Below are 26357 nucleotides of genomic sequence, written 5' to 3'. Positions count from 1 at the left end.
AGGCGGAGCAGGGCACTGTGTGTAAGGGCTTGTGAGGAGTTGAAAAGCCCTGCACGTCGGGGCAGTAAGACAGAACCTACGGCGTCCACGGAGCCTCCCAGTGTCTTGCTCCTTTGGCCGCAGCCATGGCAGAGACCTCTGACAAAGTTCCTATCGCCTTGGTAGGGCCTGACGACGTCGAGCTTTGCAGTCCCCGGGTGAGTACCGCCAGGGATCCCCAGTCCAGCTGCGGGGCTGGTCCGCACACAGGGCTCAGGCTTCGAGTAAGGGTCTGGATTAACTCTCCGGCGTCAGGAATTTGCGCCACCGAATGTAGGAGGTGAGAGCAAGTCGGGAACCCAAATGTGGAGGGGGACGCCCCACGTGTGATCGTGTGCAGAAGCCACCAGATCCACAGACAGGCGTGAAGGGCAGGGGGAGTCAGGAAGGGGCATCCTGAGATCAACGGGGCGATGGCCCTGCACCGTGAAAAGTACATCCACGCCTGAGTGCCAGGGACCCGCGCGAGGGAACTTGGAGAAAGGGGGAGCCCAAAGGAACCCAGGGCGAGCCTTTCCCACCCCCACCTCTAGTCCCTTGGGCGCTGTGCAAGAATCGCAGGGTAAGGGCGGCGCAGACGTGACCTGCCCCTTCCACCCCCACCAGCAGGCGTACGCCACAGTGACCATGAAGCCCTCCAGCCCTGCACGGCTACTGAAGGTCGGAGCTGTGGTCCTCATTTCAGGGGCGATGCTGCTGCTCTTCGGGGCCATCGGGGCCTTCTACTTCTGGAAGGGGAGTGACAATCAGGTAAGTCCAGGGAGGTTGCACAGGGCTGGGAGGTACGCAGGACCCAGAGGCGCACCTGGTGTGTGGGGTCCTCCCTGTCACTTGCATGTTGCCCACTAGGTGGAGCCAGAGCGGCTAGACCGCGCGCACGGGGGGGCCATTCTGGGCTGCTGGCGGGCCTTCCCGCCCCAGCATCAGCTTTCCTCCGGAGGCCTCCGTTGGCACTTTCTGCCTTCTTCTTTCCGACTCCACTGGGCTGCTTTTGGTTCACAGGACACTGTAGAAAAGCAAGTCAGGGCTTTAAGGGAGAATATTAAAACGTAGAGTAGCAAAGTAGGGGAAAATTCAGTGGAGGGTTCAAGGAAAGCACTTTTCGGCAGATCTCTTCCCCTGAGCAGTTATGTGACCTTCGATAAGGCATGTCATCTCTCTAGCTTCAGTTTACTCTTTCTCAGGGAAGAAATGGAACTAAATGAACTCTAAGGCTTCTCTCGGCTGAGAAAGGCTGTGAATTTGAGAACCTAGGACAAAGATAGTGAAAAAGTATCTAGACCCAGTGTTGGGAAGGAATTTAAACTTCCAGAAGTTTTTGTTTGCTTATTTTTTTTGCATGTGACCTATTCAGTAATGCTCTTTTTTTTTCCTGTTTTAAGAGGTGGGGTGGGGGATTACTTCCTTAAAAGTGAGAAATCTCTTTAAAAATCCCTTCTGGCCCAGTCACATGTGATTTAATGGTAAATGTTTTGCTAACTGCTGTCCTACTTTCTTTCTTTGCAACTATTTATTGTAAAGCTCTATGGGCCCTCAAGGAGTAAAGAAAGTGCTTCTAACCTGGCTGGGCAGGATTCCAGTGTGTTCTCTAAATACCCTGAATTTGGTTCACCTATGGAAAGGGGGGCATTTTATCTTGATGATCATTGTTAGGCCTGGCATAAGCTTATTCGGACTAATGGAAAAGAATTCCACCTCTGGGATACACACAAAGGGCTGTTTCTTAATCACTATCCTCAGAGGATCTGTGACTGCTGTTTCCCGCCACTACCCCCCTCCACCCGCCCAGGAAATTCAAAGCGTGAACGAATGCCAGTGCTTAGAGAAAATGGTGCTGAAAGCAATTCAGCCATTTTACATGTAACATTTTCTGCAGTCACTGCCTAATTTGTATTTTTAACTCAAATGCTTAATGTAGATAAGCATGCCATTTAGTGTTGTATCTGTTTTAGAGACTGTATCAAATTTACAAGCACCAATTTGTAAGATCAGAATTGCACAGTATTTTGTGTATATTTGAAAAGTGCCTTAATGTATTTGTATTTTAAATATGGAAGCTGGGCCAGATGCTCATATTTGAAAGCAGTAACTGAACATGGGAACAATTTCAATATCTACATCTCCATTAATAGCAGGGTTTAGATTGTCATCCCTTGGGAAATTGTATGGTAATAGAATGTGAATGCTATCTTTTAAATTATAAAACCTCAGCACTACAAGTCACTTGGGTATAAAAATGGCCTTGCTATTTTGGGGGGGGTAAAGATTTTGGTCATGACATATATTAAAATGAATACCCTTTGGCATTTAATTATTCAAGGCAAATACAGCTGACTGACAAGCTTCTAAAAAGAGGGATTGAAATATCAAACTGAATAGCCAGGCTTCCTTTTTTCATATCTTTTACTTTCCCACAAGATGGTTGGTTAACTGGTTCAAGAAAGCAGTATTAAATTCTAAGAAAACAGAGGAATAGTGAATCACATTTTATTGCCAACAATCAAAGTTATTGCTATTTCCTATATAGGATGGAGAATGAAGAACACTGTGATGGTTTGTTTTATTTTAACTTCCAAAATATTCAGTGCTGACCCATATTCCTTAAGTCTGTAAAAGAAATCATAAAATGCCAAACAGAGCAAATTTGGCACCATGTATGCCCAGCACATACACAGGTCTGCTTTCCCTGAACACAAGTCTGAGTAGCCCAAACAAAACGTAATCAAAACAGGTAAGTGTCTGTCGAGCAGAAAGGCATCCCCAGCCAAATGGACCACCCACTCTTTGGGGGTCATCCGTGGCTCTGCTCCTCTGTATTGGCTGAACCAGCTGTAATTCACCTCCTACCCCTTCCATATGGGTAAATCCCCTGAGGACAGGTTTACCTGAAGTCAGCTGGAGGACTACAAAATGTCCAAGTGCTAATAATTAGGGATGAGTGACTGGGTTCAAGTATTGAGGCCATGTTTCAGCCACATTATTGCACATGGAACAAGGCATTGAAATATGGCAAATTCTCACCAATATGAGGTAACTGGCAACCTCTCCTGGGGGGTAGGGGATGAAATTATTGCTGGGGGCCTTTCTTCTCAGATTGATTTTTCTAGACATTGTCCTAAACATTATGTAATTAATCTTAGAGAATCCGGGCTTTATTAGAAACTTATTAGCAAATATTCTTGGCTGTAAAAGGCACCATATTGAGCAGAATTTTAGCAAATAATAACTTCACTGTACTTGAATAGAAATAGCCTTAGGTGCCAGCAGCTCCATCACTTTAGAAGAAATAATGTGATGACTGCTCCAACAGCCCAGCCTCTTTCTGAGCTTAGGGCTCATACTTTGGAAATCATTTCAGTCTGTTTACCACCACTGCCCTCATCATCTCAGGAGGGTGCAGACCTCACACTGCTACCCATGCAGCTGTGCACTGCTTATAAAAGACAGTATGGAGCTACAGTAGAAAGGATGCAATACCCATAGGTAGTCAGGGAGCTTTTGCTGGGAGGAAGGTGACAACAGGTGGTGGTGAAGGAGAGTGAAATTAGGATCATAAGCCATTCTCCTAGTGTCACCATCTTGTCTGGTTTAGACCTGCTAAAAAGGTGGAAACTGTTAATTTCTTAAATTTTGCATTGCTTCAGTTGTGAAAGCTTATGCTATCCCCCCCAAAAAGAGCCTCTTGTAGCCTGAGTGAAGGACCCAAGCCAGCAGGAACTCACTCGGGTGTTGTCTGCCAAGATCCCATTGACGGTCATAATTACCCATGTGAATAGGAGCTGCTCGGGGAGCACAGGGACAAAAAACAGAGTCTGCTCTCTAAACCTTCCCTGCAGAAAGCACTGGCTCAGCCAAAGAAAACAGGTTTCCCAAACTGGGCTGATCATACAGACCACCTGCATCACGAAGTGAAACCAGGTTGGTGGGCTCTGCTCCAGCTCTAAATCAGAACCCCTAGAAGTGGACTGAGGCTCAGCCTAGTTTGGGAGATGGTGTACTGCAGGAACCGAAGTTCAGCAGAAGGAGGGATGGAGGGGAACTGAGACATAGTTGAGCTGAGCTGGCATGCTGGTTATCTTCTGTTCCGCTGAAGGAAGGCTGAGGTCTGAAAGGGTGCTGGCTAGCAAAGCCATTTCTACATCTCCACTGAAGAAATAAAATCATGCCCTGTGGGTCTTATAATAATGACCTTTCTACAAGTAATGACCCAGTAACTACAGATTCTTATCCAGTGTGTGTCCATGTCGCATTCTTCATAATGAGGGAGGAAATCAGACTTGAATGAAAACTAAGCTATTTGTGGTTCTGACCTACTGTCCTGACACTAAGGAATAAATGTCTTTCATCAGTTCCCATTCTATTCCCTTTAAAGAATGTATATATTGCATGTCATATGAAATATATAATATGTAAGATATATATACCTTTAAATCAGAAAGAAATAAGAAAAGAAACCCTCCTATATTCCACAACTCAGAGAAAGTTCTAGCAGGGCAGCAGCACCCTGAGCAGGAGCAGGGTGTGGATAAGTGTTTGAATTAGAGTACCAGCAAGATGTCTAAACCAAGAGAGTGCTTCGGACCATCTAATTTAGTGGTAAACTTTTTTTTAAATGTATTTAATGGAAGAATGTTTCTTAAGATTTTACTCAAAAATCCAATATGTAAAACAGAAGCCAAGCCACTCTGCTTAAATTGTAGATGGACAGGAGGAAGGAGACTCATAGTCCCACCTGTTCTGTCACCTTCATCTCTGGGCTACCTCTGTATTTAAAGACATAAGTGAAAAACCACTTCTGAGGTCCAACTTCTTCATTTTATACTCAAAGCCACTTCTAAGACCCAGGGACAAGCAGCACAGCCAACTGTCTTTCTGATTCCTGGGCCAGTGCCCTTCTACAGTGTCAAGGTTCCGCCCTTCTCACCCTACACACCTCATAACAAATGCCCTGCAACCCCATGCCTGTCCCACAGAGTCATTAAAATGAGTAACTCCCATTTTGAGCTGAAACAGATGTGCACATTGACCTTGCTTTCTGCAAATGCTGCTCTATGTCAGGCAAATCCCAGCCCTGTCTGCTGTCCTTACTATATACCACATTCATGCCAAATCTTAACCAAAAGGTTTTTAAAACCTTTCAAATCAAGGTGCATCTGCAGACTTGTTCAGTTAATAGCCCAGTAAAGCCTCTGCCTCATCAATTTCCACTTATCCATCAACAGGGCTCAACTCTGGCTGCATAGTAGAATTATCCTTTTTAAAAAAAATGTATTTACTTATTTTTAGAGAGAAGGAAAGGAAGAAAGAGAGGGAGAGAAACATCAATGTGCAAGAGATACATGGATTGATTGCCTCTCACACGCCCTCTACTGGGGACCTGGCCCGCAACCCAGACATTTGCCCTGATTGGAAATCTAACCTGTGACCCTTTGGTTTGCAGGCTGGCATTCAGTCCACTGAGCCACACCAGCCAGGGAAGAACTGTCCTTTAAAAAAAAGAAAGATCTATACTCAAGCTCTAAACCTGTAGGTTCTTTCTGATTTGACTGAAAACCCAGGCACGGTAGCTGAAGATTCCACTCAGACGCTTCTATACACAGCCAGGATTAAGAATAACTGAGCTATTTGAATTAGTGTCAGAGAATATCAAATGTTTTACTTTTATTTTCGAAGTACTTCTAGAGAAATCATTGCATTAAGTGATTGGTACATGGATGATGCTCTCATATAACAATATATTAATCTCAAGGATGACTCAGTGTACCTCTGACAAATATGAAAGTTACCTTATACACTGCATGTCGAAAGATAATCCTTGAATTGCTCTTAAAGGAAAGCATCGCTACTCTTATGTTCACTTCCAGATTTACAATGTCCATTACACCATGAGTATCAATGGGAAACTACAAGATGGGTCCATGGAAATAGATGCTGGGAACAACTTGGAGACCTTTAAAATGGGAAGTGGAGCTGAAGAAGCAATCGAAATTAATGATTTCCAGAATGTAAGTATATTTCTTGCATTTGGAGAGTTTAACCAGGCAAGCATGGGAGACTTTTCTAATTCAAAGAGAAGCAGAATCTCTCACTCATACCCAAATGGTAACCATTTTTTTATGGCCAATCACAGCACCGCTGCTCCACATATGTCATGCAGCAGATGCTCTCTGAGAAAGGATCACTCTTTCTTTTTAATATTTTCAAAAGGAGAAAAACAACACCTTGGCATTGAAAAGAACATGGCTCTTGGAACCATATAAAGTCTTGGCAGAGAGACATGAAAGAGCTATTTCTTTCCAAACAGCTTTTTATAACACAATGAATAACATACTCAAACTATCTGAGAGTGCTGTGAAGTCTTTTCTTGAATTTACAGAGAGGAGGGGGATTTGAATGACCTAATAATCTCATCAAATACAGTTAGCACCTATTTATATACTTTTCTCAATGTTCTGGGTTTCTCATTTAACCTAGAAAATTAGTGTGGAGAAAACCCCCATTACAGCATATGTTTTCTGACTACTGCCTATTTTGGATACATTCTAGTCTCCTTTGAAAAAGGTAGACATGTTTGTTTTCAAAAATTCAGTTTACAGGCAATTTGAGACATTAAGCTAAGCATCCATGCTTCAATGTACATCAGCAAACCAAATGTCACTCCAGGCCTACTTTCCTCTTGGCTAACAAGAATACTTTCTTCTCTCTCATGTTCTAAGATAAGCAAGAGGTATCACTATTTGTGCTCTCCTGTTAAACCTGTAGCTGGAGTAGCCTACATAATGAAAAAAAGGCACTTGAAAATAATGTCTTTCTGAGCATTTATTGGCCCACAAACATCTCATGACCCGTCTTCTTTTGATTAACGAGAAAAACTAGAGATGCTTTTCATTTGAATGAAAGAACCCCCTTGTTGATACCAAGACACACTTCATAGACCCTTTAAATACCGAACAGGTGCTAATGTTAGAGCCATGGTGATGGTAGACATTATTTGATGAGGAGGAGGACTGACTACTGACTGTGTTCAGAGTGGGCTCCACCCTGGGGATGGGCTCTGCAGCCCTGTCTGTGCCCGGCTGCATTTCAGCTAGTCATTGCTTTGCAAATGGTTCTGGTCAATGCACAAGGACGATTTCTCTGGACCTATTAAAAGTTTTTACTGCAAGATGCAAAACAAGGTAAAAGAAGTTCTCTTTGTACTTCTCAATATAAAATTATAAAATGTGACTCCCACACACATATCATTCAATCCAAAACAAAACTGAATACCTACAATATGCCAAAATACCAAGATATGCAAAGGTAGCTACACAGATGAATAAATATAGTTTTAAACTATTTTAATCCCAAGCCTATATATCTGTTTTATAATCATTTGGTTCTAATAATGGTATTGATTGTGTTTTGTTTCCCTAAGCCAAAGGGCCACAAATATTTTATAAACTGCTCAATTCTCTTTGATAGCTTCCACATTTCTCTAAGTCAGAACTGGTGGATCTTTCTTATGGATAGAACCTGTTATAGGTTTAAACAAGCCTGGACTTTGAAAACACATGAATCTGCCACTATGGTAACTGCATAATTCCCCTATATTTTAAACCAAATTCAAGAAGCATTTATTGGGGGCCTAATGTGTGCAAGGGATGGTGACAGCATGGGGGATGCAAAGATGACCGACACACCTGCTCCCCACCTCCAGGACCTCCCAGTCCAGTCCAGGGGGCAAACATGCACACAGAAGTGGTTCAGGTCAGCTGGGACACGCACTGGCGGAGTGTGGACAGAGTACTGTGGAGCACAGAGGGAGGCCGTTGCCACTGAATAGGGAGTTGGAGCAGGTTTTACAGAGGGGGTGACAGTTGAATCAGGTCTTGAAGAATTGGGATTTCAACCTGCAGAAAAGTAGGGGTGGGGCTTTCTCAGGCCCGGGGAAGAACACTGAATACAAATTCACAGGCCAGCTCTAGAGTCATAAGTAGCCCAATGTGGCTGAAGGTGAGGGAGAGGATGGGGAGGCAGGCGGGACCAGGTTAGAAAAGTTTCTGAATTGTAAGTAAACAGTCTCCCCTGCTAACCTGGGACCCCACCAAGATGTTAGTAGAACTGATGGGAAAAAGAACATTCTGAGAGGAAATAACACCAAACAAAGGGCTCCAGGCTCTACATTGTTAAAGAAAAAAATGATTCAGGACACTTGTTAAAGAAGGTAAGGCAGGTTTTATTCAAGAAGAGCTATTGCCGTGGGGTTTTGTAGTAGAGGAGAGAGACTGGGCTCAACTCGGAATACAATAAAGAGAAATGGGGATTTATAGCCAGACTGGGAGTGCTGGTAGATGGGAAATTTCTAAGAGGTAGAGCAGTTCTTTACTAAACTGACCTAGCAGGATTTTTGCTAAGGGAAGGTAGGCCAGAGTGATCAGATATTGAGAGTTGTCCAACCAAGCTGACTCAGCAGGATTCTTGCAAAACTGGAAGAAGTGGGCCAAGACAGAGCACAAGGTCAGAGCCTGGCTGACAAGAGGATTCAGAGGAGCCTGACAAGAAGTGGGCTGAGGAGTCTGTGTCAGTACCTTGAGGAGTACAAAACCTGGGTTTGTTCAAGTGTATGAGTTACATTCTAGAAAGTTATACCCTCGAAAGCACCAGTGTGTTGGTTTATACCAATCCTCTCAGACCTAATGACCCCTTTATATAACAAAAATCTTGGTTAAAAATCAAAATAGAATAAGCTGGTAGGTATATATGGGTGTTCACTATACAATTATTTCAACTGTGCATATATTTGAAAATTTTTTATTTAAAAAGCTAGAGGGGAATAAAAGATAGCATAACCTAGGTTATTATTTTAAAACTCAATATGGCCCCCAACTATAACATAAAAGAAAAATAAAATGAAAGTTATACTTTTGCTACCAAGGTTGAATCGCTGTCAACGGCACAGCTGAAAATGCAGACAAACCTAAGTGTGTGTTGGCAAATTATGTACCAAGTAATTTTTTCAAACAGTGAACAAAAGTGCCATTGCCTCTCCATTTTCACAGTAATTGCCTTCCTAGGAAAATTGTACATTAAAACTATGCCCAAAATCACTTTGTGTTTTTATGTGAAACCATGTTAGGTTCTAGGCACAGGTAGTTCCAATCAGGCTTTTAACCCAAGGCTCTTAGTTCTTCAGGACCTTCCCAGGCTAATTGGGTCATGACCACTAAAGACCAGGACAGCCACCAATCTTTGTGACAACAAAAACTCCCTCAAGGATTTCTGTAGTGCCCCCTTGGGGGTAGGACCCCTTGCCCTTCTTGGGAACTTCTGGTTTAAGCCACAGAAACAGATGAGATCCCCTAGAAAGAAAAAAATATGTGGCTAAAATGAGATTACCTAACTCTTAAAAGAATATTAGGTCATTGGACTCTTCACTCATTATCTTTGTGAGCAAATTTCATTATCACCAGCTTCCAAGGCCTAACTTGTTTATAAAAACAAAAGATTTGTTCGACATTCTTCTGCTTTTTGTTCCCTTTGTTTAATCTCTTTTTTTTTTTAATATTTTATTTATTTATTTTTAGAGAGGGAAGGGAAGGAGATAGAGAGAGAGAGAAACATCAATGTGTGGTTGCTGGGAGTCATGGCCTGCAACCCAGGCATGTACCCTGACTGGGAATCAAACCTGTGACACTTTGGTTCACAGCCCGCGCTCAGTCTACTGAGCTATGCTAGCCAGAGCTGTTTAATCTCTTAATATATCTGGCTGCTTGATATGGATGGATTTGTAGCCAGACATGGTGGTTATTATGTGTGAACTCCTTCCTACAGGACCCATTCCTAGGGTGTTCTAGTCCTCTTTGCACTGTGCAGACAGTCAGAACTAACTCAAAACTCGATTCACAATCCACTCTGTGAATCCTTCAATAGAGTCAACCCTCTCCTTTGGGGATATGGTCATGGTTATACGGTGTTTCCTCCCTTGCATCTCACATTCAAAGGACATGAGGATTTGAAGTAAAAGAACAGATCACATAGTGGGACAATAATCTCCCATCCCTGCCTTCTGTTTTTCAAACCATAAGCCCTAGATTTATATGCAGAATAAGAGCATAGAGCTTCAGGACATAGCCCCGTAGAGAGCAGTGGTTGTCAGAGCATATTCCTTAGACCAGCAGCAACAGCATCACCTAAGAGCTTGTTAGAAATGCAGTTTAGCCCTCACTCGAGACCCACCGAATCAGAAATCCGGGGGGTGGGGCCCAACACTGTGTCTCATTGAACCAGCCTTCCTGGTGCATTTGATGCAAGGGAAAGTGTGAGCCACTGGTATAGAAGAAACTTGGATCTAAAGACTGTGTCTTGGTTCACTCAAGCTGCTGTAACAAATTGCCACAGACTAGATGGCTTCTAAACAGAAATTTGTTTCTCATAGTTCTGGAAGCTTGAAAGTTCAAGATTAAGGCCCTGGCAGAGTGGGTGACTAGAAGGACCCGCTTTCTCATTCATAGAGGCCTGTCTTTTCTCACTGTGTCCTCACATAACACAAGGGATGAGGGAGCTCTCTGGGAGCCCTTTTGTAAGGGCACTAATACCATTCATGAGGGCTTTACCCTTATGACTTATTTGCCTCCCAAAGACACCACCTCTAAATACCACCACATATGTTGAATGAAACACATATGAATTTGGGGAGGACATGAACCTTCAGTCTATAGCAGACTGTTTTAGTCATTTAAAAACCTCATTACCCTGAACAAGTTCCTTTCCCCCAAAACTGGCAGGCCTCAAGCTGGCTGCACATTATAAACACACGGGAGCTTTTAAGCATAACAGTGTCTGGGCGCCTTCCCGGGCCACTTACATGGAAATCTCTGGGGAGAGGCCCTGGCATCTGTGTTTTTAAATTCCTTCCAGGTAACATTGGTGCAGTGAGTCAGAAACCTCTACAGTTACCTCTGTAAAGTAGGCATAATGCCACCACCTCTCTCTGGGTGAGAGGTGGCACTGGGAGAAATAAGTAAAAGGTGTCACATGTGCGTGCATGGCCAATTAGGCTGCAAGGCAAATCCATGAGGAGCTTCAGGAAGAATGAGCCTTCCCTTCTCTGTTCTCCTGCCCGTCACCTACCGGCTTATAAAAGATTCTGAGATGGTATAACTTTCCATGAGTATTCTCGTGCATGATTTACACTCTACTTATTTCTTCATTTAAGATGGCTAAATCCTGAGCCAGAACCCCTGGATCTCTAAATGCTTTTCTTTCCTCACTCCTCAGCATTGGCATTGGAATAGGTTCTTAGCTTCCTGACATTTGTCTCAACTCAACAGAATATTGACAAGTTGAGATGTCCAGATTTGTGTTGTTGTGTGCCTTATTATGGCATAAAATTTGTAGACTTTTAACACTCTTTTGGCCACTCACTAGCCATGGTGCTAACCATCAGGGTGAACATCGACCCTCCGGGACCAGAACGCACTGCTGTGCCTGTGGACTCTGGGGGCAGAATCAGCACTGGACACCCAAGGCTGCAGCCTGAGGCTGAGCGTCCCCTTAAGGCTTGTCCCCAGGTGGATGAGAGAGGACCCACTTTCCTTCTCACAGGGGACATAAACAAATCATCCACGTCCTTGCTTGGGCAAGGCCTCGGAGCAAAGTTCAGCTCCTGGCATTGTAGAAAGCCTTACAATTTACTTGGCTTGGTAATTTAGGAAAAACCTGAATTTATGGGATTAATTCACTGGACTATCATTGTTTGAGAATCTCTGTGGGATCACCAAAAAGTAAAAAGTTCAGATAGTGGTCTCAAGAAGCTCATAAATGCACTAACATTCACAAGGTGCTACCAGCCAGGCACTGAGAATTAAGAGCTCAAGGAGGGATAAAGATGGGGGGCTAAAGATGAGGGGGCGGTATCTTACAAATGTCAGAGGAAAAGGAGCCCCCTTACCCAGGATGGTCAGAGAGAGTGGCATGGAAGCAATGGCCTTCCACCTGAGCTTGAGGGAGAGATGGAGCAATTAACATACTCCGTTGCAGCTCAAATGCCACCCTTGGCAGAGGCCTCCCCTGACCACAATGACAAAAGCACCATCCCTGGTCATTCCCATCTCCCTCTCTGATTTATGTTCTCCGTAGCAGTTAACACTATCTGACTTTATCTCAACTTTTAATTTTTGGTTAATAACGCTAAAAGTTGTGCTCCAGGATGGCAGATTCCATCTACTTTGTTCATCCCTACACCCAGTACCTGGAACAGTACCTGGCTTGCAATAGATACTCAATACATTGAAGAAATGAACAGATGGATAAATGGATGGATGAACATTTATTTCATTTCCCAGGGTATCACAGGAATTCGTTTTGCTGGAGGAGAGAAGTGCTACATCAAAGCGCAGGTGAAGGCTCGTGTTCCTGAGGTGGGCACCATGACCAAGCAGAGCATTGCCGCAGACCTGGTGGGTACCAGCAGGCTCCAGACAGCGAGGGGGTTTGGCAGATGTTGTTTGGAGGCACAACCCTTTCTGTCTCCAGTTCCTGGATAGGTCTGAGACCAGAACATAAATTCTAGTTCTTCTCTGCTAAAGGAATTTAAACTATTTCAGCCCTTCTGGTTGTTACTAAAAGATCATTTTTACATGATGTAGCATATTTAAAGGTTTTGGAAAACCATAGTTTAAAGTACTTAAAGGGGATTGGTCTCACATAGCCTATATTTGCCTGAGGACAGAGAACTCCCTGATCAGTGACGAGGACAACATAAAGGACTTTGAGTCAGAGGCATCTTGGGAGAGTGCTAAGCCTCAGTTCCAATCAGCGTGGGAATTTCTCCTGAAAATCTACGACAGCTTTGTACTCAGCCTCTGCTGGAAAGTCGCCACAGGGCATCTTGCTCCCTTACCTGTGTGTCCGGCAACTTCATGGGAGGTAATTCTAAATGTTCTGCCCTACACTGAGCTGAGATGGCTCCCTCTCTAGAATTTTTTCCCATTGGTTCAAGTTCAACCCAATGAAGCTAGCTACTCAACATATACCAAATTTTTCTCCTATGTGTCAAATTTGTGAGTTTTTTAAAAAGCATAACTCTCCCATTTATTATTAATAACTCACCTTTGAGCTTGAGTTTTTAAATATTTAAGAATTGCACACAGAGCTCTAAAGACATATTTAACAATAATATCTTACATTTATTTGATACTTTAGGGCTTACGAAATGGTCATATTCATTATTGTCTTCCATCTGAGTTGTGGCAGTGTCTGGTGGAAAGAAAATGGACTTTGGAGTCAGAAAAATGTAGGTTCACCCTGGCTGGTATGGCTCACTGGACTGAGCGCTGGCCTGAGAACCAAAAGGCCTCTGGTTCGATTCCCAGTCAGGGCACATGCCTGGGTTGCAGGCCAGATCCCCAGTTGGGGACACACAAGCAGCAACCACACATTGATGTTTCTCTCCCTCTTTCTCCTTCCCTTCCCCTCTGTCTAAAAATAAACAAATAAAATCTGTTTAAAAAATAATACATTTAAAAAAAAGAAAAATGTAGGTTCAAATTCTAGCTCTGACACTGTTTGTGGATGTGGCTCCAACTCTGTGAGCCTCAGGTTTGTCATCTACAAACTAGGGGTATACATATTGTCCCCATGGCCCTGGAACCTGCTAGATAATGAGTAGATGGCTGCTACTATAATTACTAATTTTATTATGATCACCTCTGGTCCTTCCAGTCTCCCTGAGAGGGAGGCAAAGCCAGCATCAGCTCCCTCAAGGCAATGAGGAAAAATAAAGGTAAGCAAAGGTGCCTGGAAACTGCCTGATTGTTTGCCCTCAAAGGAGCAGCAGTGGGAAGTATTTCAAAACACAAAACAAAACAAAAGCTAAAAACAAACCAGTGAGTTTTCTTTCCTTCTCCCAGTTTCCCCAGCTATTCGTCCCGTGAGAAGGTTCCAGACCTTCACGGCTCCGGTCATTCTCCGCTGGTCCTGTTCCAGTCTGCTCCTCAGGAGCTGTGCCCTGCAGAGCAGAAGGCCATGGTCTCTCACTGCGAACCCACAGTGCAGAGTATAACAAGGAGACCCAGATCTCCTTTGTCCTGACCTTTGAGCTGCTCTTACTGCATCACCATTTTTTTTAGTCATATATCACTCAGTTTCAGTTATAAAGCTGTTGGTGAACTGTAATTCTTGACATCATCCCCGTAAGTCCACGGGGAACCCGTTCTCTCCTGCCTTCCTCAAGCACCAGGTCCCCACTCGGAGCTGACAAAGAGTTAATCGTATGTTTGCAGTACATATTCTGGGTTTCTTAAAAACAAATTAAAAAAACATTTTTTCTCATTTTTAAAAACAGTACTTTGTCATTGTAGAAATTTTGGGAAATGCGTAAAAGAACAGAGAAGAAAACCACTCACAATTGCATAATCCACAGGTAGCTAATGTTAGCATTTTGGCAAATTTTCTTCATGTGTAAGTATGCATGATATTCTTCTCATAACTGAATTTTTGTATTGTGCATTCTCATTTGCATTTAACTTTAGTTCTTCTAAAATGTAGATTAGAATGGGTGTATTATATGTCATCATATGATTATAATTTTAAAAGTTGTTCTTGAATACTCAGGTATCTTAAATTTTTCACCAATTAAAATAATGATTCAAAATAACTTTTTGAATACAGAAATAATTCCTTGTGGTGAATAGTTTTTATTTAAATGAAATAATTCCCTGTGGTGAATAGTTTGTATTTAAATCTTTGTCTGCATCTGATTCTTTTCTTACGCCATAGGAGTGGATTATTTTTCTTGGGTTTCAGTTGTTTATACTGTTCATGGTAGATCCTCTGGTGGACAAAACCCCATTCAGACACTATGTTTGTGTAAATCAAGAATGTGTTTGGCTGTCAGTAACAGAAAACTACTCTGAGTGACAGAAACAAATAAGGTTCTGTTTCCTCCACAATAAGCAAGGTGGAGGTAGGCAGCTACAGGCATTTCCTCAGTTTCCAGCATCTCTGACTGTTTTGGCCTTTCCTTCCAGCTCCTAATGTCAACCATACATTCAAGTAAGGAAGTCAGGAAGAGGCTGAGCAGTGCCAACCATGACTTCCCTTTGATCAGGAAAAGCAGAAGGCTTCTCAGCTCCCCAACGTCCTTCAGCATGGACCCATGTCTAAAACTGGTCACACAGGCACCCATAACTTCTGGAGAGTCTGAGAAAGCAAGTGTCTCTCCTGGGACCAGGCACGTTGCTGCCTCAAACAAAAGCAGGATTGTGTTGCAAGGAAAGGGAGGGAGAAAGAGATTGGGTAGGCAACTGAAAGTATGTGCCACAAGCTTGTTAACATTCCTAGCTCACAGGATGCATAGATAGGCATTATCCCCATCACCCCACTCTATCCCCACACACTTTAGATTATGATGGGGCAGATTTATGCACTGCTTGCTCTTATAAATTTTTCATCAGTTTTGTATAACTTTAAAAAGCTATTATACCCAAAGAGCATTCATTTCCTGGATGGAGCCATTTAATTTAAGATAAATAAGTGGTTACCTGAGTGCTCGCTTCTCCAATAACTTTGAGTTGTTCTAATGCAGCCATAAGCCTGGGGGAGAAAGCGTAAATGAAGTACTGCTTTAGCTAAAAATAAAGAGAAAACATTTTAATTTCTCCAAACTATTGCAAACTAATAAATACATAAAATGAACAACCTGGCAAAATAAATTTGTCTCCTGGGTTATCAAACCATTCCCAGCATCACACTGCAAAAGAAAATCCAGGGTTTAGCTTTGAAATCTCAGTGGTGTGCTTGATGCAAAGAACATCTGAAATATGTTTTGTGATAGCTGGGAAATGTAGAAATGGTTTATGTTAAATAATACTTTGAACTGAAGACATTAAAGAACCAATCACTTGCTTTTTCCATTGTTCAGTATAAAACCCCAAAGGATTTTCACTTCAAATGGAGGGTTCCTCTATCCTTTGTACGATTCCAGGGCCATTCAATTGCTTTTGCTCAAAAACATCTTTGATCAAAAATATCACATTAACCTAAAGCTCAAAGTTGGTACCTAGTAATTTTCACTTCTACTTAGGACACTCATATTCTCACATCCCAGCTCTCCCAAGGCAGGCGCGAGGAGCAGGTGCTGCATATTGTGAAGAGAGCTACAAAGAGAAGAGATTAGAACCTTCAAGTGTGTGTGTAGGGGGGCGCATATGCATACACACAGAATTTTCATTAAGTTTTACAAAGCAGAGTAATCTTTTACCCACACACGAATCTTAATACACAGCATATTCCACTGCCTTCTTGCTCAGTGCATTTCATCTTCACTTCCAGGAAGGCAAGATCATGCCTGTTAAGTATGAAGAAAATTCCCTCATCTGGGTGGCTGGAGACCAGCCCCTGAAGGACAGCAGCTTCTTAAGCTCTAAAGTCATAGAACTCTGTGGTGACCTTCCTATTTTCTGGCTTAAACCAACATATCCAAAAGGTAACATTTAAATTCTCTCTTTTTTAATAAGGAAGATTTCATTTATTTATTTTTAGAGAGAGGGAGAAAGAGAAGGAGAGAAACATCAATGTATGGTAGCCTCTCACATACCCCCAACTGGGGACCTGGCCTGCAACCCAGGCACATGCCCTGACTGGGAATCAAACCGGCAACCATTTGGTTCACAGTTCGGTGCTCAATCCACTGAGCCACACCAGCCAGGGTAACATGTAAATTCTCTTAACGATGCTTGGTATTTTCTCTGTCTGCATGAGGTTCCTGGGAGCCCCTCCATAGGCCTGAGTTGTGACCAGGAAGATGAATGAGGATACAGGGCACAGTGGCGCAGTCTCTCAGTAACTGGCATGAGGGATCAGAGAGGAGAATGATGGCCACCAAAGTTGTCAGGAAGGAGCAGAGCAGCAGGGTAGCAGGAAGCAGGCCAGGGAGTCAGAAGCTACTGCAGTACCTGCCGGTTTTATTGATGATGATACTCCCTCTTCTTTCTGCTCTATGGCTTCATCTCAATTGTTTGCACTTTCCAATTTTACTTTTTTTTTATTCCTAAAGCATAGAATCAAGGGAGTAAGAAGTTATGATACTACCAAATCTTTATTATGTTCAAACCTAGAAGTATGGGACAGCCAAAAGCTGCTGTGGGCATACATTAAGATTCTTTAAGTTCAAGGCTCAAGTATCAGCCTCCAAGTTCCATGAAAATAAATGAGGGGCCCCTGAGGTTCTGAGCTAGGTTGAAGCACACCTTCCAGCTATTTCCGGGTGGTGAAGGGCAGGTGAACCCTGCAGGCCAGGCTCTTTCCCGTCGTCCCACGTGTCCCCAGGGCTGCTCTCACTATTGATTTCTACCACAGTCACACGTCTGGCCTCCCAAAGGCCCGCTTCGTAGCTCCAACTCAAGTGTGGAAAATAGGCCTTTCTCCTAGCACAGATGAGGTAGGCTATGTTTTCTGAAAGATTTTACTGAACACCAAAAGAGAGCAGCATGGAAATAAGAAATATATATAGGCATTAAAGCCAGGCGGGAGTGGGGGGTGCAGGAATGGGCAGTTATTATTAATGGGTAGAGCTTCAGTTTTACAAGATGAAAAATATTCTGGAGACAGATGGTTACCTAGCAATATGAATGTACTTTATGCCACTGAACTATACCCTGAAAATTGTTAAAGTGGTAAATTTTATGTATATTTTATCACAATTTCTTTTAAAAACCTTGTCAGGCTTAGAAAGCCCAGACTCCTGATTCTGCCCTGGCTAACTTATTCCTACAGTTCACAAGTCTTATTCTGTCCCAGAGCTTAAATAAGATGGTTACTTTCCAGCCCAGGCACGACAAATAAGATTAAACTTACATGCCACAGCCAGGGCTGCCTGGGAGAATGGTATAGAAGGATCCTGAGGTCACATGCAGGCTCAGTAGGAAAGAAAACCACGAGCAGTGTCTGTCACAACTAGGGGGCTGGAGACAGGCTACCAAATGGACAGTTGCTGTTGCCATCCTGCTGCCCAGCAGGTGGTCGAAACTCAGGATTCTATGGCTGCTTTCTAGGTTCTCGCTTTCAATTCCCCACCTGCCTCCTCATGGAATAGGCCTTCTTGCTTTCCACTGCCCAGGAACTACTTCTCCAATACCTTGTCACCTTTTCCAGTCAGGGACAAAAGTTTGCAACTCTGCTACCATGGATAATCGCTTTCACTAAGCACTTTCTGTTTGAGGACAAGCCTCTTACCCAGAGAGTTCAATCATTCATTCATTCCTTCACTCAACATTTATTAACACATTTATTATATGTCATTTACTTCTTCCAAGCACTTGGAATGCATTGGTGAACAAAATAGATAAGAATCCAAGCCCTCAGCTGTTTTACATTGTAGCAAATGGAGACAGCAATAAACACAACATTAAAACAAGAAAATTAATATGGCAAGATACAGATGCTATGGTAATATAATAGTAGGACAAGGAGAGGGGTGGGATTGGGAAGACAGTGTTGTGGGTAGTGCCAGGATTACTGATAGCATGAGTACCTTGGGAAAGGGCTTGTTTCCTACATTCAAGATGTGCTGTGCCCCCTCCCAGCCCAACAGCATGATCACACCGTAAGTATTCAATCACTACAAGATCCATACAAGAATTACACACATTACGTCCACTACCAGAGGAGGGGAAATTACCTAAGTGCCCTCCAGATTTGAAAAGGATTAAATCAATGTTGGTATAGCCATCTGATGGAATATCAAGAGACACTGAAAATAAGGGACTTTATTTATTAACTATATACGGTGACAGAAGATTACTAGATTTATTGTGGAGATCACTCTGTAAGGTATAAGAGGTCAGACCCCCCTAACCAAACTTACCTTCTGGAGGCTGGGCCCATTGTAGTACAGGCTTCCCTCACTAGGTGAATGTGCTAGGAACCCATCTGTATCAGTGTGCCAACTGGCATTGTTGTGAGAGGCTGCACTCAGCTTCAGTGAAGTTTTTCTTTTGCAGACTCTTTCAAAGTGCTTGCCCATTTCACGATGGGTGATTTATGAGCTCACATGCCCACATGGCTTTGTGTTCAGCAGTTTTTGACCAAAAATGGCATGATCCTCATGCTCCACCCTCCTTATTCACTGGATCTCACCCTGAGAAAAATTTTTTTTGTTTCTCCGGATGAAAAAAGTCCTCAAAGGGAAACGTTTTGCCAGTGTGTGAGAGGTGAAACAAAAAAAATGGCCAAAGCACTTAAAAGGCATCAAAGTCAATGAGTTCAAAAACTGTTCTGAGCAAGATAAAAGCATCTCACTAGGTGTATTGCATCAAATGGAGAGTACTTTGAAGGTGACTGAAGTTAAAACATGTAAGAATAAATACACAATTTTTTTATAAATAAATTCCTGGTTTTTTGGGCCCCCCTTGTACAAATGTTGAATCACTATGTTGTACACCTGCAACTAATATAACACTGTCAGTTATAATTTAGAATAAATTTTTTGAATGGGATTTTTTCCAATCTCTCATAAATGTAGTCATATTTCATAATAACTTTTCAAAAATAAAACCTCCTCTAAGGATGCTTGGCTCCCCACCACCTAATGCTAAGCTCCCAACTCCAGAGGGTCCAGCCACCTTACCCTTGGATCTTGAAACTGGCAGGTCATCAGCATCACACAGTTGTGTTACCAGACACCATGAGTAGCAGCTGGACAAGGTCAGAGAGAAGAGTGAGAGCTGATGTCTGCTGGGCTCTGGCTGTGTGCCAGGCACTGTTCTAGAGCTTTACATTTTGGCCTCATTTAATTTTTACCAACAACCATCTGGGTACCTATTAATATTCCCATTTTATGGATAAAGAAACTAAGGTTCACAGAGATTAAATTAAATTGTCTGAGGTCATTCAGTTAAAAGAAGAGGAGCTGAGATTTGAACCCAGGTCTCCCTGTTGCCTCTCCAACCATGCTTCAGAAACCAAGAAGCTATCTATGGCTATAAAGCATGTCTAAGTTCTCATAAATAACATAAGATTTCTTAACCTAACTTTGAGTGTGTGTTATATGTTAAACACTATGCTAAAACACACACAAGTTGCTCATTAACTCTATCACTACCTTGGGAATTAGATACTATTATTATCCCCACTTTACAGATGAACAAACTGAGGCTCAGAGAGACATCAGAGTCCATGCTGTGTGGTGTTTTCCATCATTACTCAGTAGCTGCAGGTCATGCTGTGGGATGCCTGAGGAGGGGTGGTATGCTAGGGCACTCAGTTGGAAGTCAGAGAAGCTTACTTTAAGTTTCCTATACCTGCTGTTCGTTCTGTGATCTTGGTCTTTCTGGAGCCTGATGCCCTTATTAAAAAAGTATTTACTTTTTCCTACTCCACATGATTTTTTTCTTTAAAGGTTTTATTTACTTATTTTTAAAGATGGAAAGGAGGGAGAAAGAGAGAGAAACATCATTGTGCAGTTGCTGGGGGCTGTGGCCTGCAACCCAGGCATGTGCCCTGACTGGGAATCGAACCTGCAATGCTTTGGTTCGCAGCCTGCGCTCAATCCACCGAGCTATGCCAGCCAGGGCTCCACAGGATTTTTAAAAGAATAAATCCCCTGAAAAATGTAAAGTATTATACATGTATAGTCATTCCACTAGGGATGCACAGAACTGTAAGTAACAGAATATCTGATCAATAGTGGTTTCAGCAAATACAGGTTGATTTTTTAATTTTTTTTTTCCCACATAGCCAGAAGTCTGGAGATACATTTCTGGCATTATCAGCTACTCAGTGATATCATCATATCTCTTTATAGCTTACCATTTTTCTTCCCATAGCTTGCTGGCTCATCACCCTTGTGCCTATCACTTCTGGTCACAACTTGGATCTCATAACACAGATATCACACCTACATTCAAGAAAGGAGGACAAGATATAGGAGGCCATATCTGTCCCCATTTACCAAGAAAACAAAAGCCTTCCTAGAACTGCACTAGCGTATTCTATTTATGTCTCACTGGACAGAAATGTCAATCTAAGCACTCCTCATTACCACAGAGACTAGAGCAATGAGTGGTACTTTACTTTCTCAGCCCCTATAGTAGGGTCAGGCAAATACAACAGGGTATTGAGGATGGATTGTTGTCAGCTATCTTACAATGTTTGCTTCAGTTAGTGTTATAAAATCAAAGTCTGGCTATCTGTATGTTTAACTACTAATCTAAGACTCTAAAACTTCCTTTATTATTACAAAAATCATCAGTACAAATTTAAGTGGTATCTAGTCATGTCTGTGTTTGGGTGCCCTTATTTATGTTTTTCACCCTGATAAACATAGAACTTCCTTAATTATTCAAATAAAGGAAGTAACTTGCAATAATTTTTGTGTGTGTGCAGAAATCCAGAGGGAAAGAAGAGAACTGGTAACGCAAATTGTTGTAACTACCACAAGAAGACCACACAGTGGACCACGGGGCGACCCAGGCCCTGGAAGACCAAATAACAAAACCAGACCCGGTGTCCAAGAGGATTCCGAAGCCTTCAACCCAGACAACCCTTACCACGTGAGTACTGGTGTTTGCGAGACTTGCTCAGACGAATGTAGTAACCCTAACACTGAAGTGGTGGTGTTTCTAGTTGAGGCTTCAAGGGAGCATTTAGAGTTCAACTGAGACATTTACTCAACATTTTAAAAATACATCTTCATTTGTTTGTTGCAGGGTTTATAGATGTGGGTAAGAACACTTAAGCATTGCCTCTGTAGTGTAAAGTTCTGATTGGTTGTAACCCTTATTCAACGTTGTTTTCTGTGCTCTCATTTTCTTGAGTCACAGGTAAATCTATAAAGACAAATTCAAGTCAGGAATTTATTTTAAAATGTTTCCAAGAGTGTACTCGAAGAGCAACACATGAATGAAAGTATTTTTCCCCTACCTTTTATATCCATTTTATTCATCCCTTCAACAGACATTTGTTGAGAACCTGCTTCCCCAGGCCCTGTGCACACAGACAGGCAGGAACTTCTGCCCTCGGGGACTCTCCATCCAGTCTGGAGACAGTCATACACAGATAAAACACTTTAGACTGAAACATTGAGAAATGGTGTATGGAGGACCACACTAACATGCTAAAAACGTCTCAAATCTCAAATCTTCCACAAAATATTATTTACTATGACTACACTTTGCAGGAAGTAGAAGTAGAAAAGTATTTATTTTTAACTAGAGTTATAATGGAAAAAAACAATATATGGCATTTAAAAAGAAACAATATCAAAGGGTATACAATGAATAGTGAGTTTCCCTTCTATCTCAGAGCCCTCCCCAGAGCAACCTGTTAACAATAGCTACTTGGCCAGTTTCTTTGCATAAGTACACACACACGCAATTTTTTTAAAAGATTTTATTCATTTATTTTTAGGGAAGGGAAGGGAGAAAGAGGAGAGAAACATCAATGTGTGGTTGCCTCTCACACACCCCATACTGGGGACCTGGCCTGCAACCCAGGCATGTGCCCTGACTGGGAATCCAACCAGCAATACTTTGGTTTGCAGGCCTGTGCTCAGTCCACTGAGCCACAGCAGCCAGGGAACACACACACACACACACACACACACACACACACACACACACACAATTTTAACACAAAATATCACACAAAACTCTGGTACTTTGCTTCCCAGTTACAGTATGATATTTTAAAGATTATTCTGTATCTCCTATATAGATCTGCCTCATTCATTTTAATGTCCATATCATATTACATTCTGTGGATAGATGCACAGAAACTTAACTAGTTCTACTTTGGTGGACATGTAAATTTCTCTGTTTACAAATGCTGTTAACAGTATACAACCTATACACACATGCCTTGTAGGGTTATGGGAAAGTATCAACGAGGCAAAGCTCTTAGCATAGTGCTTGGCACATAGCTTCATGGGTACATCAATTTGCTCAGTGTTAGCTATTAGTCTTACTCTACCTCTTGTACACATGGGGAAATATATATAATACAAATACTGACTTATAGGTCTGCTGGGTCAAGGTAGATAGGAATTTTATATTTTATAAGAGAATACCAAATTGTCTTCCAAGGAATTATGCCAACTACATGTCTTCAAATAGTAATAAAAGGACTCATTTATTATCAATTTAAAAATTTAAAAAAATTTTTTTTAAACTTTACCTGCTTTTGGGGGTATAAAATTTATCTCTTGGCTGTTTTATCATGCCTGTTTTTAATTATGTGTATGGTCGAGAATCTTTGCAGATAAACCATTTGTGTATTTTTTTTTCCTATGTAACCTCTTCAGGTCTATTCTGTTGGATGTGTTGCAAATATATTTTCTAGTTTATCATTTTAGACTAATATATTTTAGAAATATTTAGAGCAAAAGGTATTTTTTAAACAACCCAAGGCTCATCAGAGTATTTGGACACCAGAGTACTTCATTCCCTAAAACTCAAAGAATAAAAAGGGAGATAAAATCTGAATAGGCAAACAGAAAATTTAGTATAGTTTATTCCCCAGGTGGCTGGGTTAGCTAAATCTGGTTCAGAGGATAAAGGCATCAGCCCCTTTACAGGTCAGGAGGCTGACTTTGTCTGCCTGGCTTCTGGACTTGAGTGATTCATACTCTCTTAAAAGCTCCAATTACATCATTTTTTTTCTTTACTTCATGTTCACCTTTAAGCGGAAACACCTCCCTATGACCTCAGTCCTTCGCATATTTCTTTAAAGTATTTTAGAGCAACAACCTGAACTTTCCTCCCAACTTCTTAATCCTAACAAGGTTTGCTGAAACCCCAGATGAAGAAATGTCTCAATCAACAGGCTTGACTCTACCTGCCCCAAAGAGTCAGCTATGATTATTAATGAGGTGGTTTCTTTTTTTTTGTCCCAGATAAACCTATTTCAAGAGATAAGCAAAGAAAAGGGGAGTCTGAAAATATAAAATAATGGTATAAGAGAGTAAATATTGAGATGACAAAAATCAAACATACACTGTATGAGGTGGTGTAAAGGAATTGTTAATTTTGTTAGGTGTGTAACTGTAGTGTGGTTGTGTAGGAAAATATTGTCTTGTTTTGGAGGTACATTTTAATGTACTTATGGGTCAAATTTCACAGTACCTTTAATTCTCTTAAAATTCATTTCAGAATTTTATCAAATTTGACAAAAGGTTAGTAATTGTCAAATCTACATGATGTTCAGTATACAATTTTCTTCACCTCCAGTATGTTCGAAATTTTCCTAATAAAAAGCACCATCTCCCTCCAAAAAAAAAATTGAGTGAACTTTTTTAGACCAGAAAATGTGACCAGATTGCTAAATTCACTTTGCTCAAGCCTGTGTTTGGTGCTGCACCTGCCTAAGTCCAGCTACCTCCAGGAAAGAGGCTTAAACTGAATAAAGGATTTACTTAGCAATAAGGGCTTCTGATGTAATTTAATACTATATTAAAGAGGATACAGAAACTATACCCCTACATATCTATAAATAGTTAAGCCACATAGGTAAATTTGACACAGTTCTGGGAAGTTCCTTCCAGTTCTGTGATCTCTCCAGTGGTGAAAAACATAGTTTTGTAGGTAATTTTTTACTTCATCGATATGATTTTGTGTTCATGTAACTCTAATTATGGCACCCAAAAACCAGAAGGTAGTTTAAGGTCTGGAATTTTTATACATTATATGGCGCCTTTTCCTGAGTGTTACAGACCCCTTACATTCAAGTAACAGAAGCTAAATGACTCCAGTGCAATTAGAATAGCAACCTGTTAGCCTGTATCAATGAGGATCAAAGTGTGCTCCCAGGAGACCTGAAAGCCATTACTACAGGATGGCACCTGTGGCCACTGACTTAAAATTAGCAGGGACAGAAATGCTACTTGTGAATCATGATTCCTTTTTGTTGCCTGTTTAAAACAAGATGAGTTACTATTGAGTGGTAACCATGGCTCATTTAAACCATGGAGAAACTTCACCATAACATTTAAAACAACCACCACCACCACCAAAAAAACAAAACAAAACCCTGAAACACACACACTCACCTTCCTGCCAGTGGCAGATTAGGTAGGTGTAATGTTCCTTTATGTTAGAAGAAATTCTGAATTAGGCTGTGATTGAAAACTCCTTACAGAAAATCAAGAATACTGATTTCTTGTAGTAGTGAAACATCCAGGATCTTATTTTAAAACAATGTGCTATAACGTTCTCATTATGGAGAAAACACAAATAATTCTTTTATTTCACAGCAGCAGGAAGGGGAAGGCATGACATTCGACCCTAGACTGGATCATGAAGGAATCTGCTGTATAGAATGCAGGCGGAGCTACACCCATTGCCATAAGATCTGCGAACCCCTGGGGGGCTATTATCCATGGCCCTATAATTATCAAGGTTGCCGTTCAGCTTGCAGAGTTATCATGCCATGTAGCTGGTGGGTGGCCCGAATCTTGGGCATTGTGTGAAATCACTTCATATACCAGGCACTGGAAAGGAAGAATTAATCCAAGAAATGACCAAAGTATAAAGTATCTTGATGCTGAAGGAACCACAAAGTATTTTATACTCAGTCTGAGTGATGTTCATTCACACTTTTAACATGATTAATTTTCTCCATTGCTTCACAGAACTTTATCCAGAATGTGCAAATGTACTGAAAAGGTAGTTTAAAATGTCATAATATTCCTTTCACTACTTGCTATTTTTTATTTGCTTTACCCATAAGGCCTGCTTATAAGACCTCCTTCCCAAGCTATTTTGAAATAAACATGAAAATTTATAAATTTTCAAAGATCTCATGTACACTGGAGTTTTTTTTAACCAAGTCACTAATTAAATTGTTCTCTTATTTGTACAGAATTCCTCAGTTATTCTTAACCTTTATTTTCTTCCCAGTGTTGCATATGTGCTCCCAGATTTCCCAGATAAAAACACAAACAAAAAGTAAAACAGGACACTTTATGGAATTTACCTGAAAGTAAACATTATAAACTTCAATATGGGAGCTAATGGGAAATTCTTTTTTTAAAAAGATTTTTATTTATTTTTTTAGAGAGAGGGGAAGGGAAGGAGAAAGAGGAGAGAAACATCAATGTGTGGTTGCCTCTCACACACCCCCAACTGGGGACCTGGCCTGCAACCCAGGTATGTGCCCTGACTAGGAATCGAACCAGGGATACTTTGGTTTGCAGGCCGGTGCTCAGTCCACTAAGCCACAGCAGCTGGGGCAGAAATTCTTAATCTAGAGGATGTGCTGGCATATGACTAACAGGTGGCTGCCCTATGTTAATAGCCACCTCCAGGAAAAGAGCATCAGGATAAAGAGAAAACATTGCCAAA

At 41.7% G+C, this 26357-nt stretch overlaps 1 protein-coding gene across 4 annotated transcripts; it reads left to right on the top strand.

Moving 5' to 3' along the window:
- On the top strand, window positions 1–25809 carry CNMD (chondromodulin). Of its 4 annotated transcripts, none has more exons than XM_045838948.1 (7): window positions 1–197; window positions 649–789; window positions 5904–6044; window positions 12366–12479; window positions 16354–16507; window positions 21406–21572; window positions 25271–25809. In XM_045838948.1, the coding sequence occupies exons 1-7, from the start codon at window positions 126–128 to the stop codon at window positions 25481–25483; spliced, it is 1002 nt and encodes a 333-aa protein (XP_045694904.1). In that variant the 5' UTR covers window positions 1–125; the 3' UTR covers window positions 25484–25809. The 4 variants fall into 4 exon arrangements, with proteins under 4 accessions (XP_045694904.1, XP_045694903.1, XP_045694902.1 ...); XM_045838947.1 differs by having other exon boundaries at window positions 2–197; window positions 646–789; XM_045838946.1 differs by having other exon boundaries at window positions 3–197; window positions 25268–25809.
- The last annotated feature ends 548 nt before the right edge of the window (window positions 25810–26357 follow it).

This window comes from Phyllostomus hastatus, unplaced genomic scaffold, assembly GCF_019186645.2.
Source record: "Phyllostomus hastatus isolate PE091 unplaced genomic scaffold, TTU_PhHast_1.1 phas_contig_29, whole genome shotgun sequence".
NCBI lineage: Eukaryota > Metazoa > Chordata > Mammalia > Chiroptera > Phyllostomidae > Phyllostomus > Phyllostomus hastatus.
This window is presented reverse-complemented; position numbering and strand designations above follow the sequence as displayed.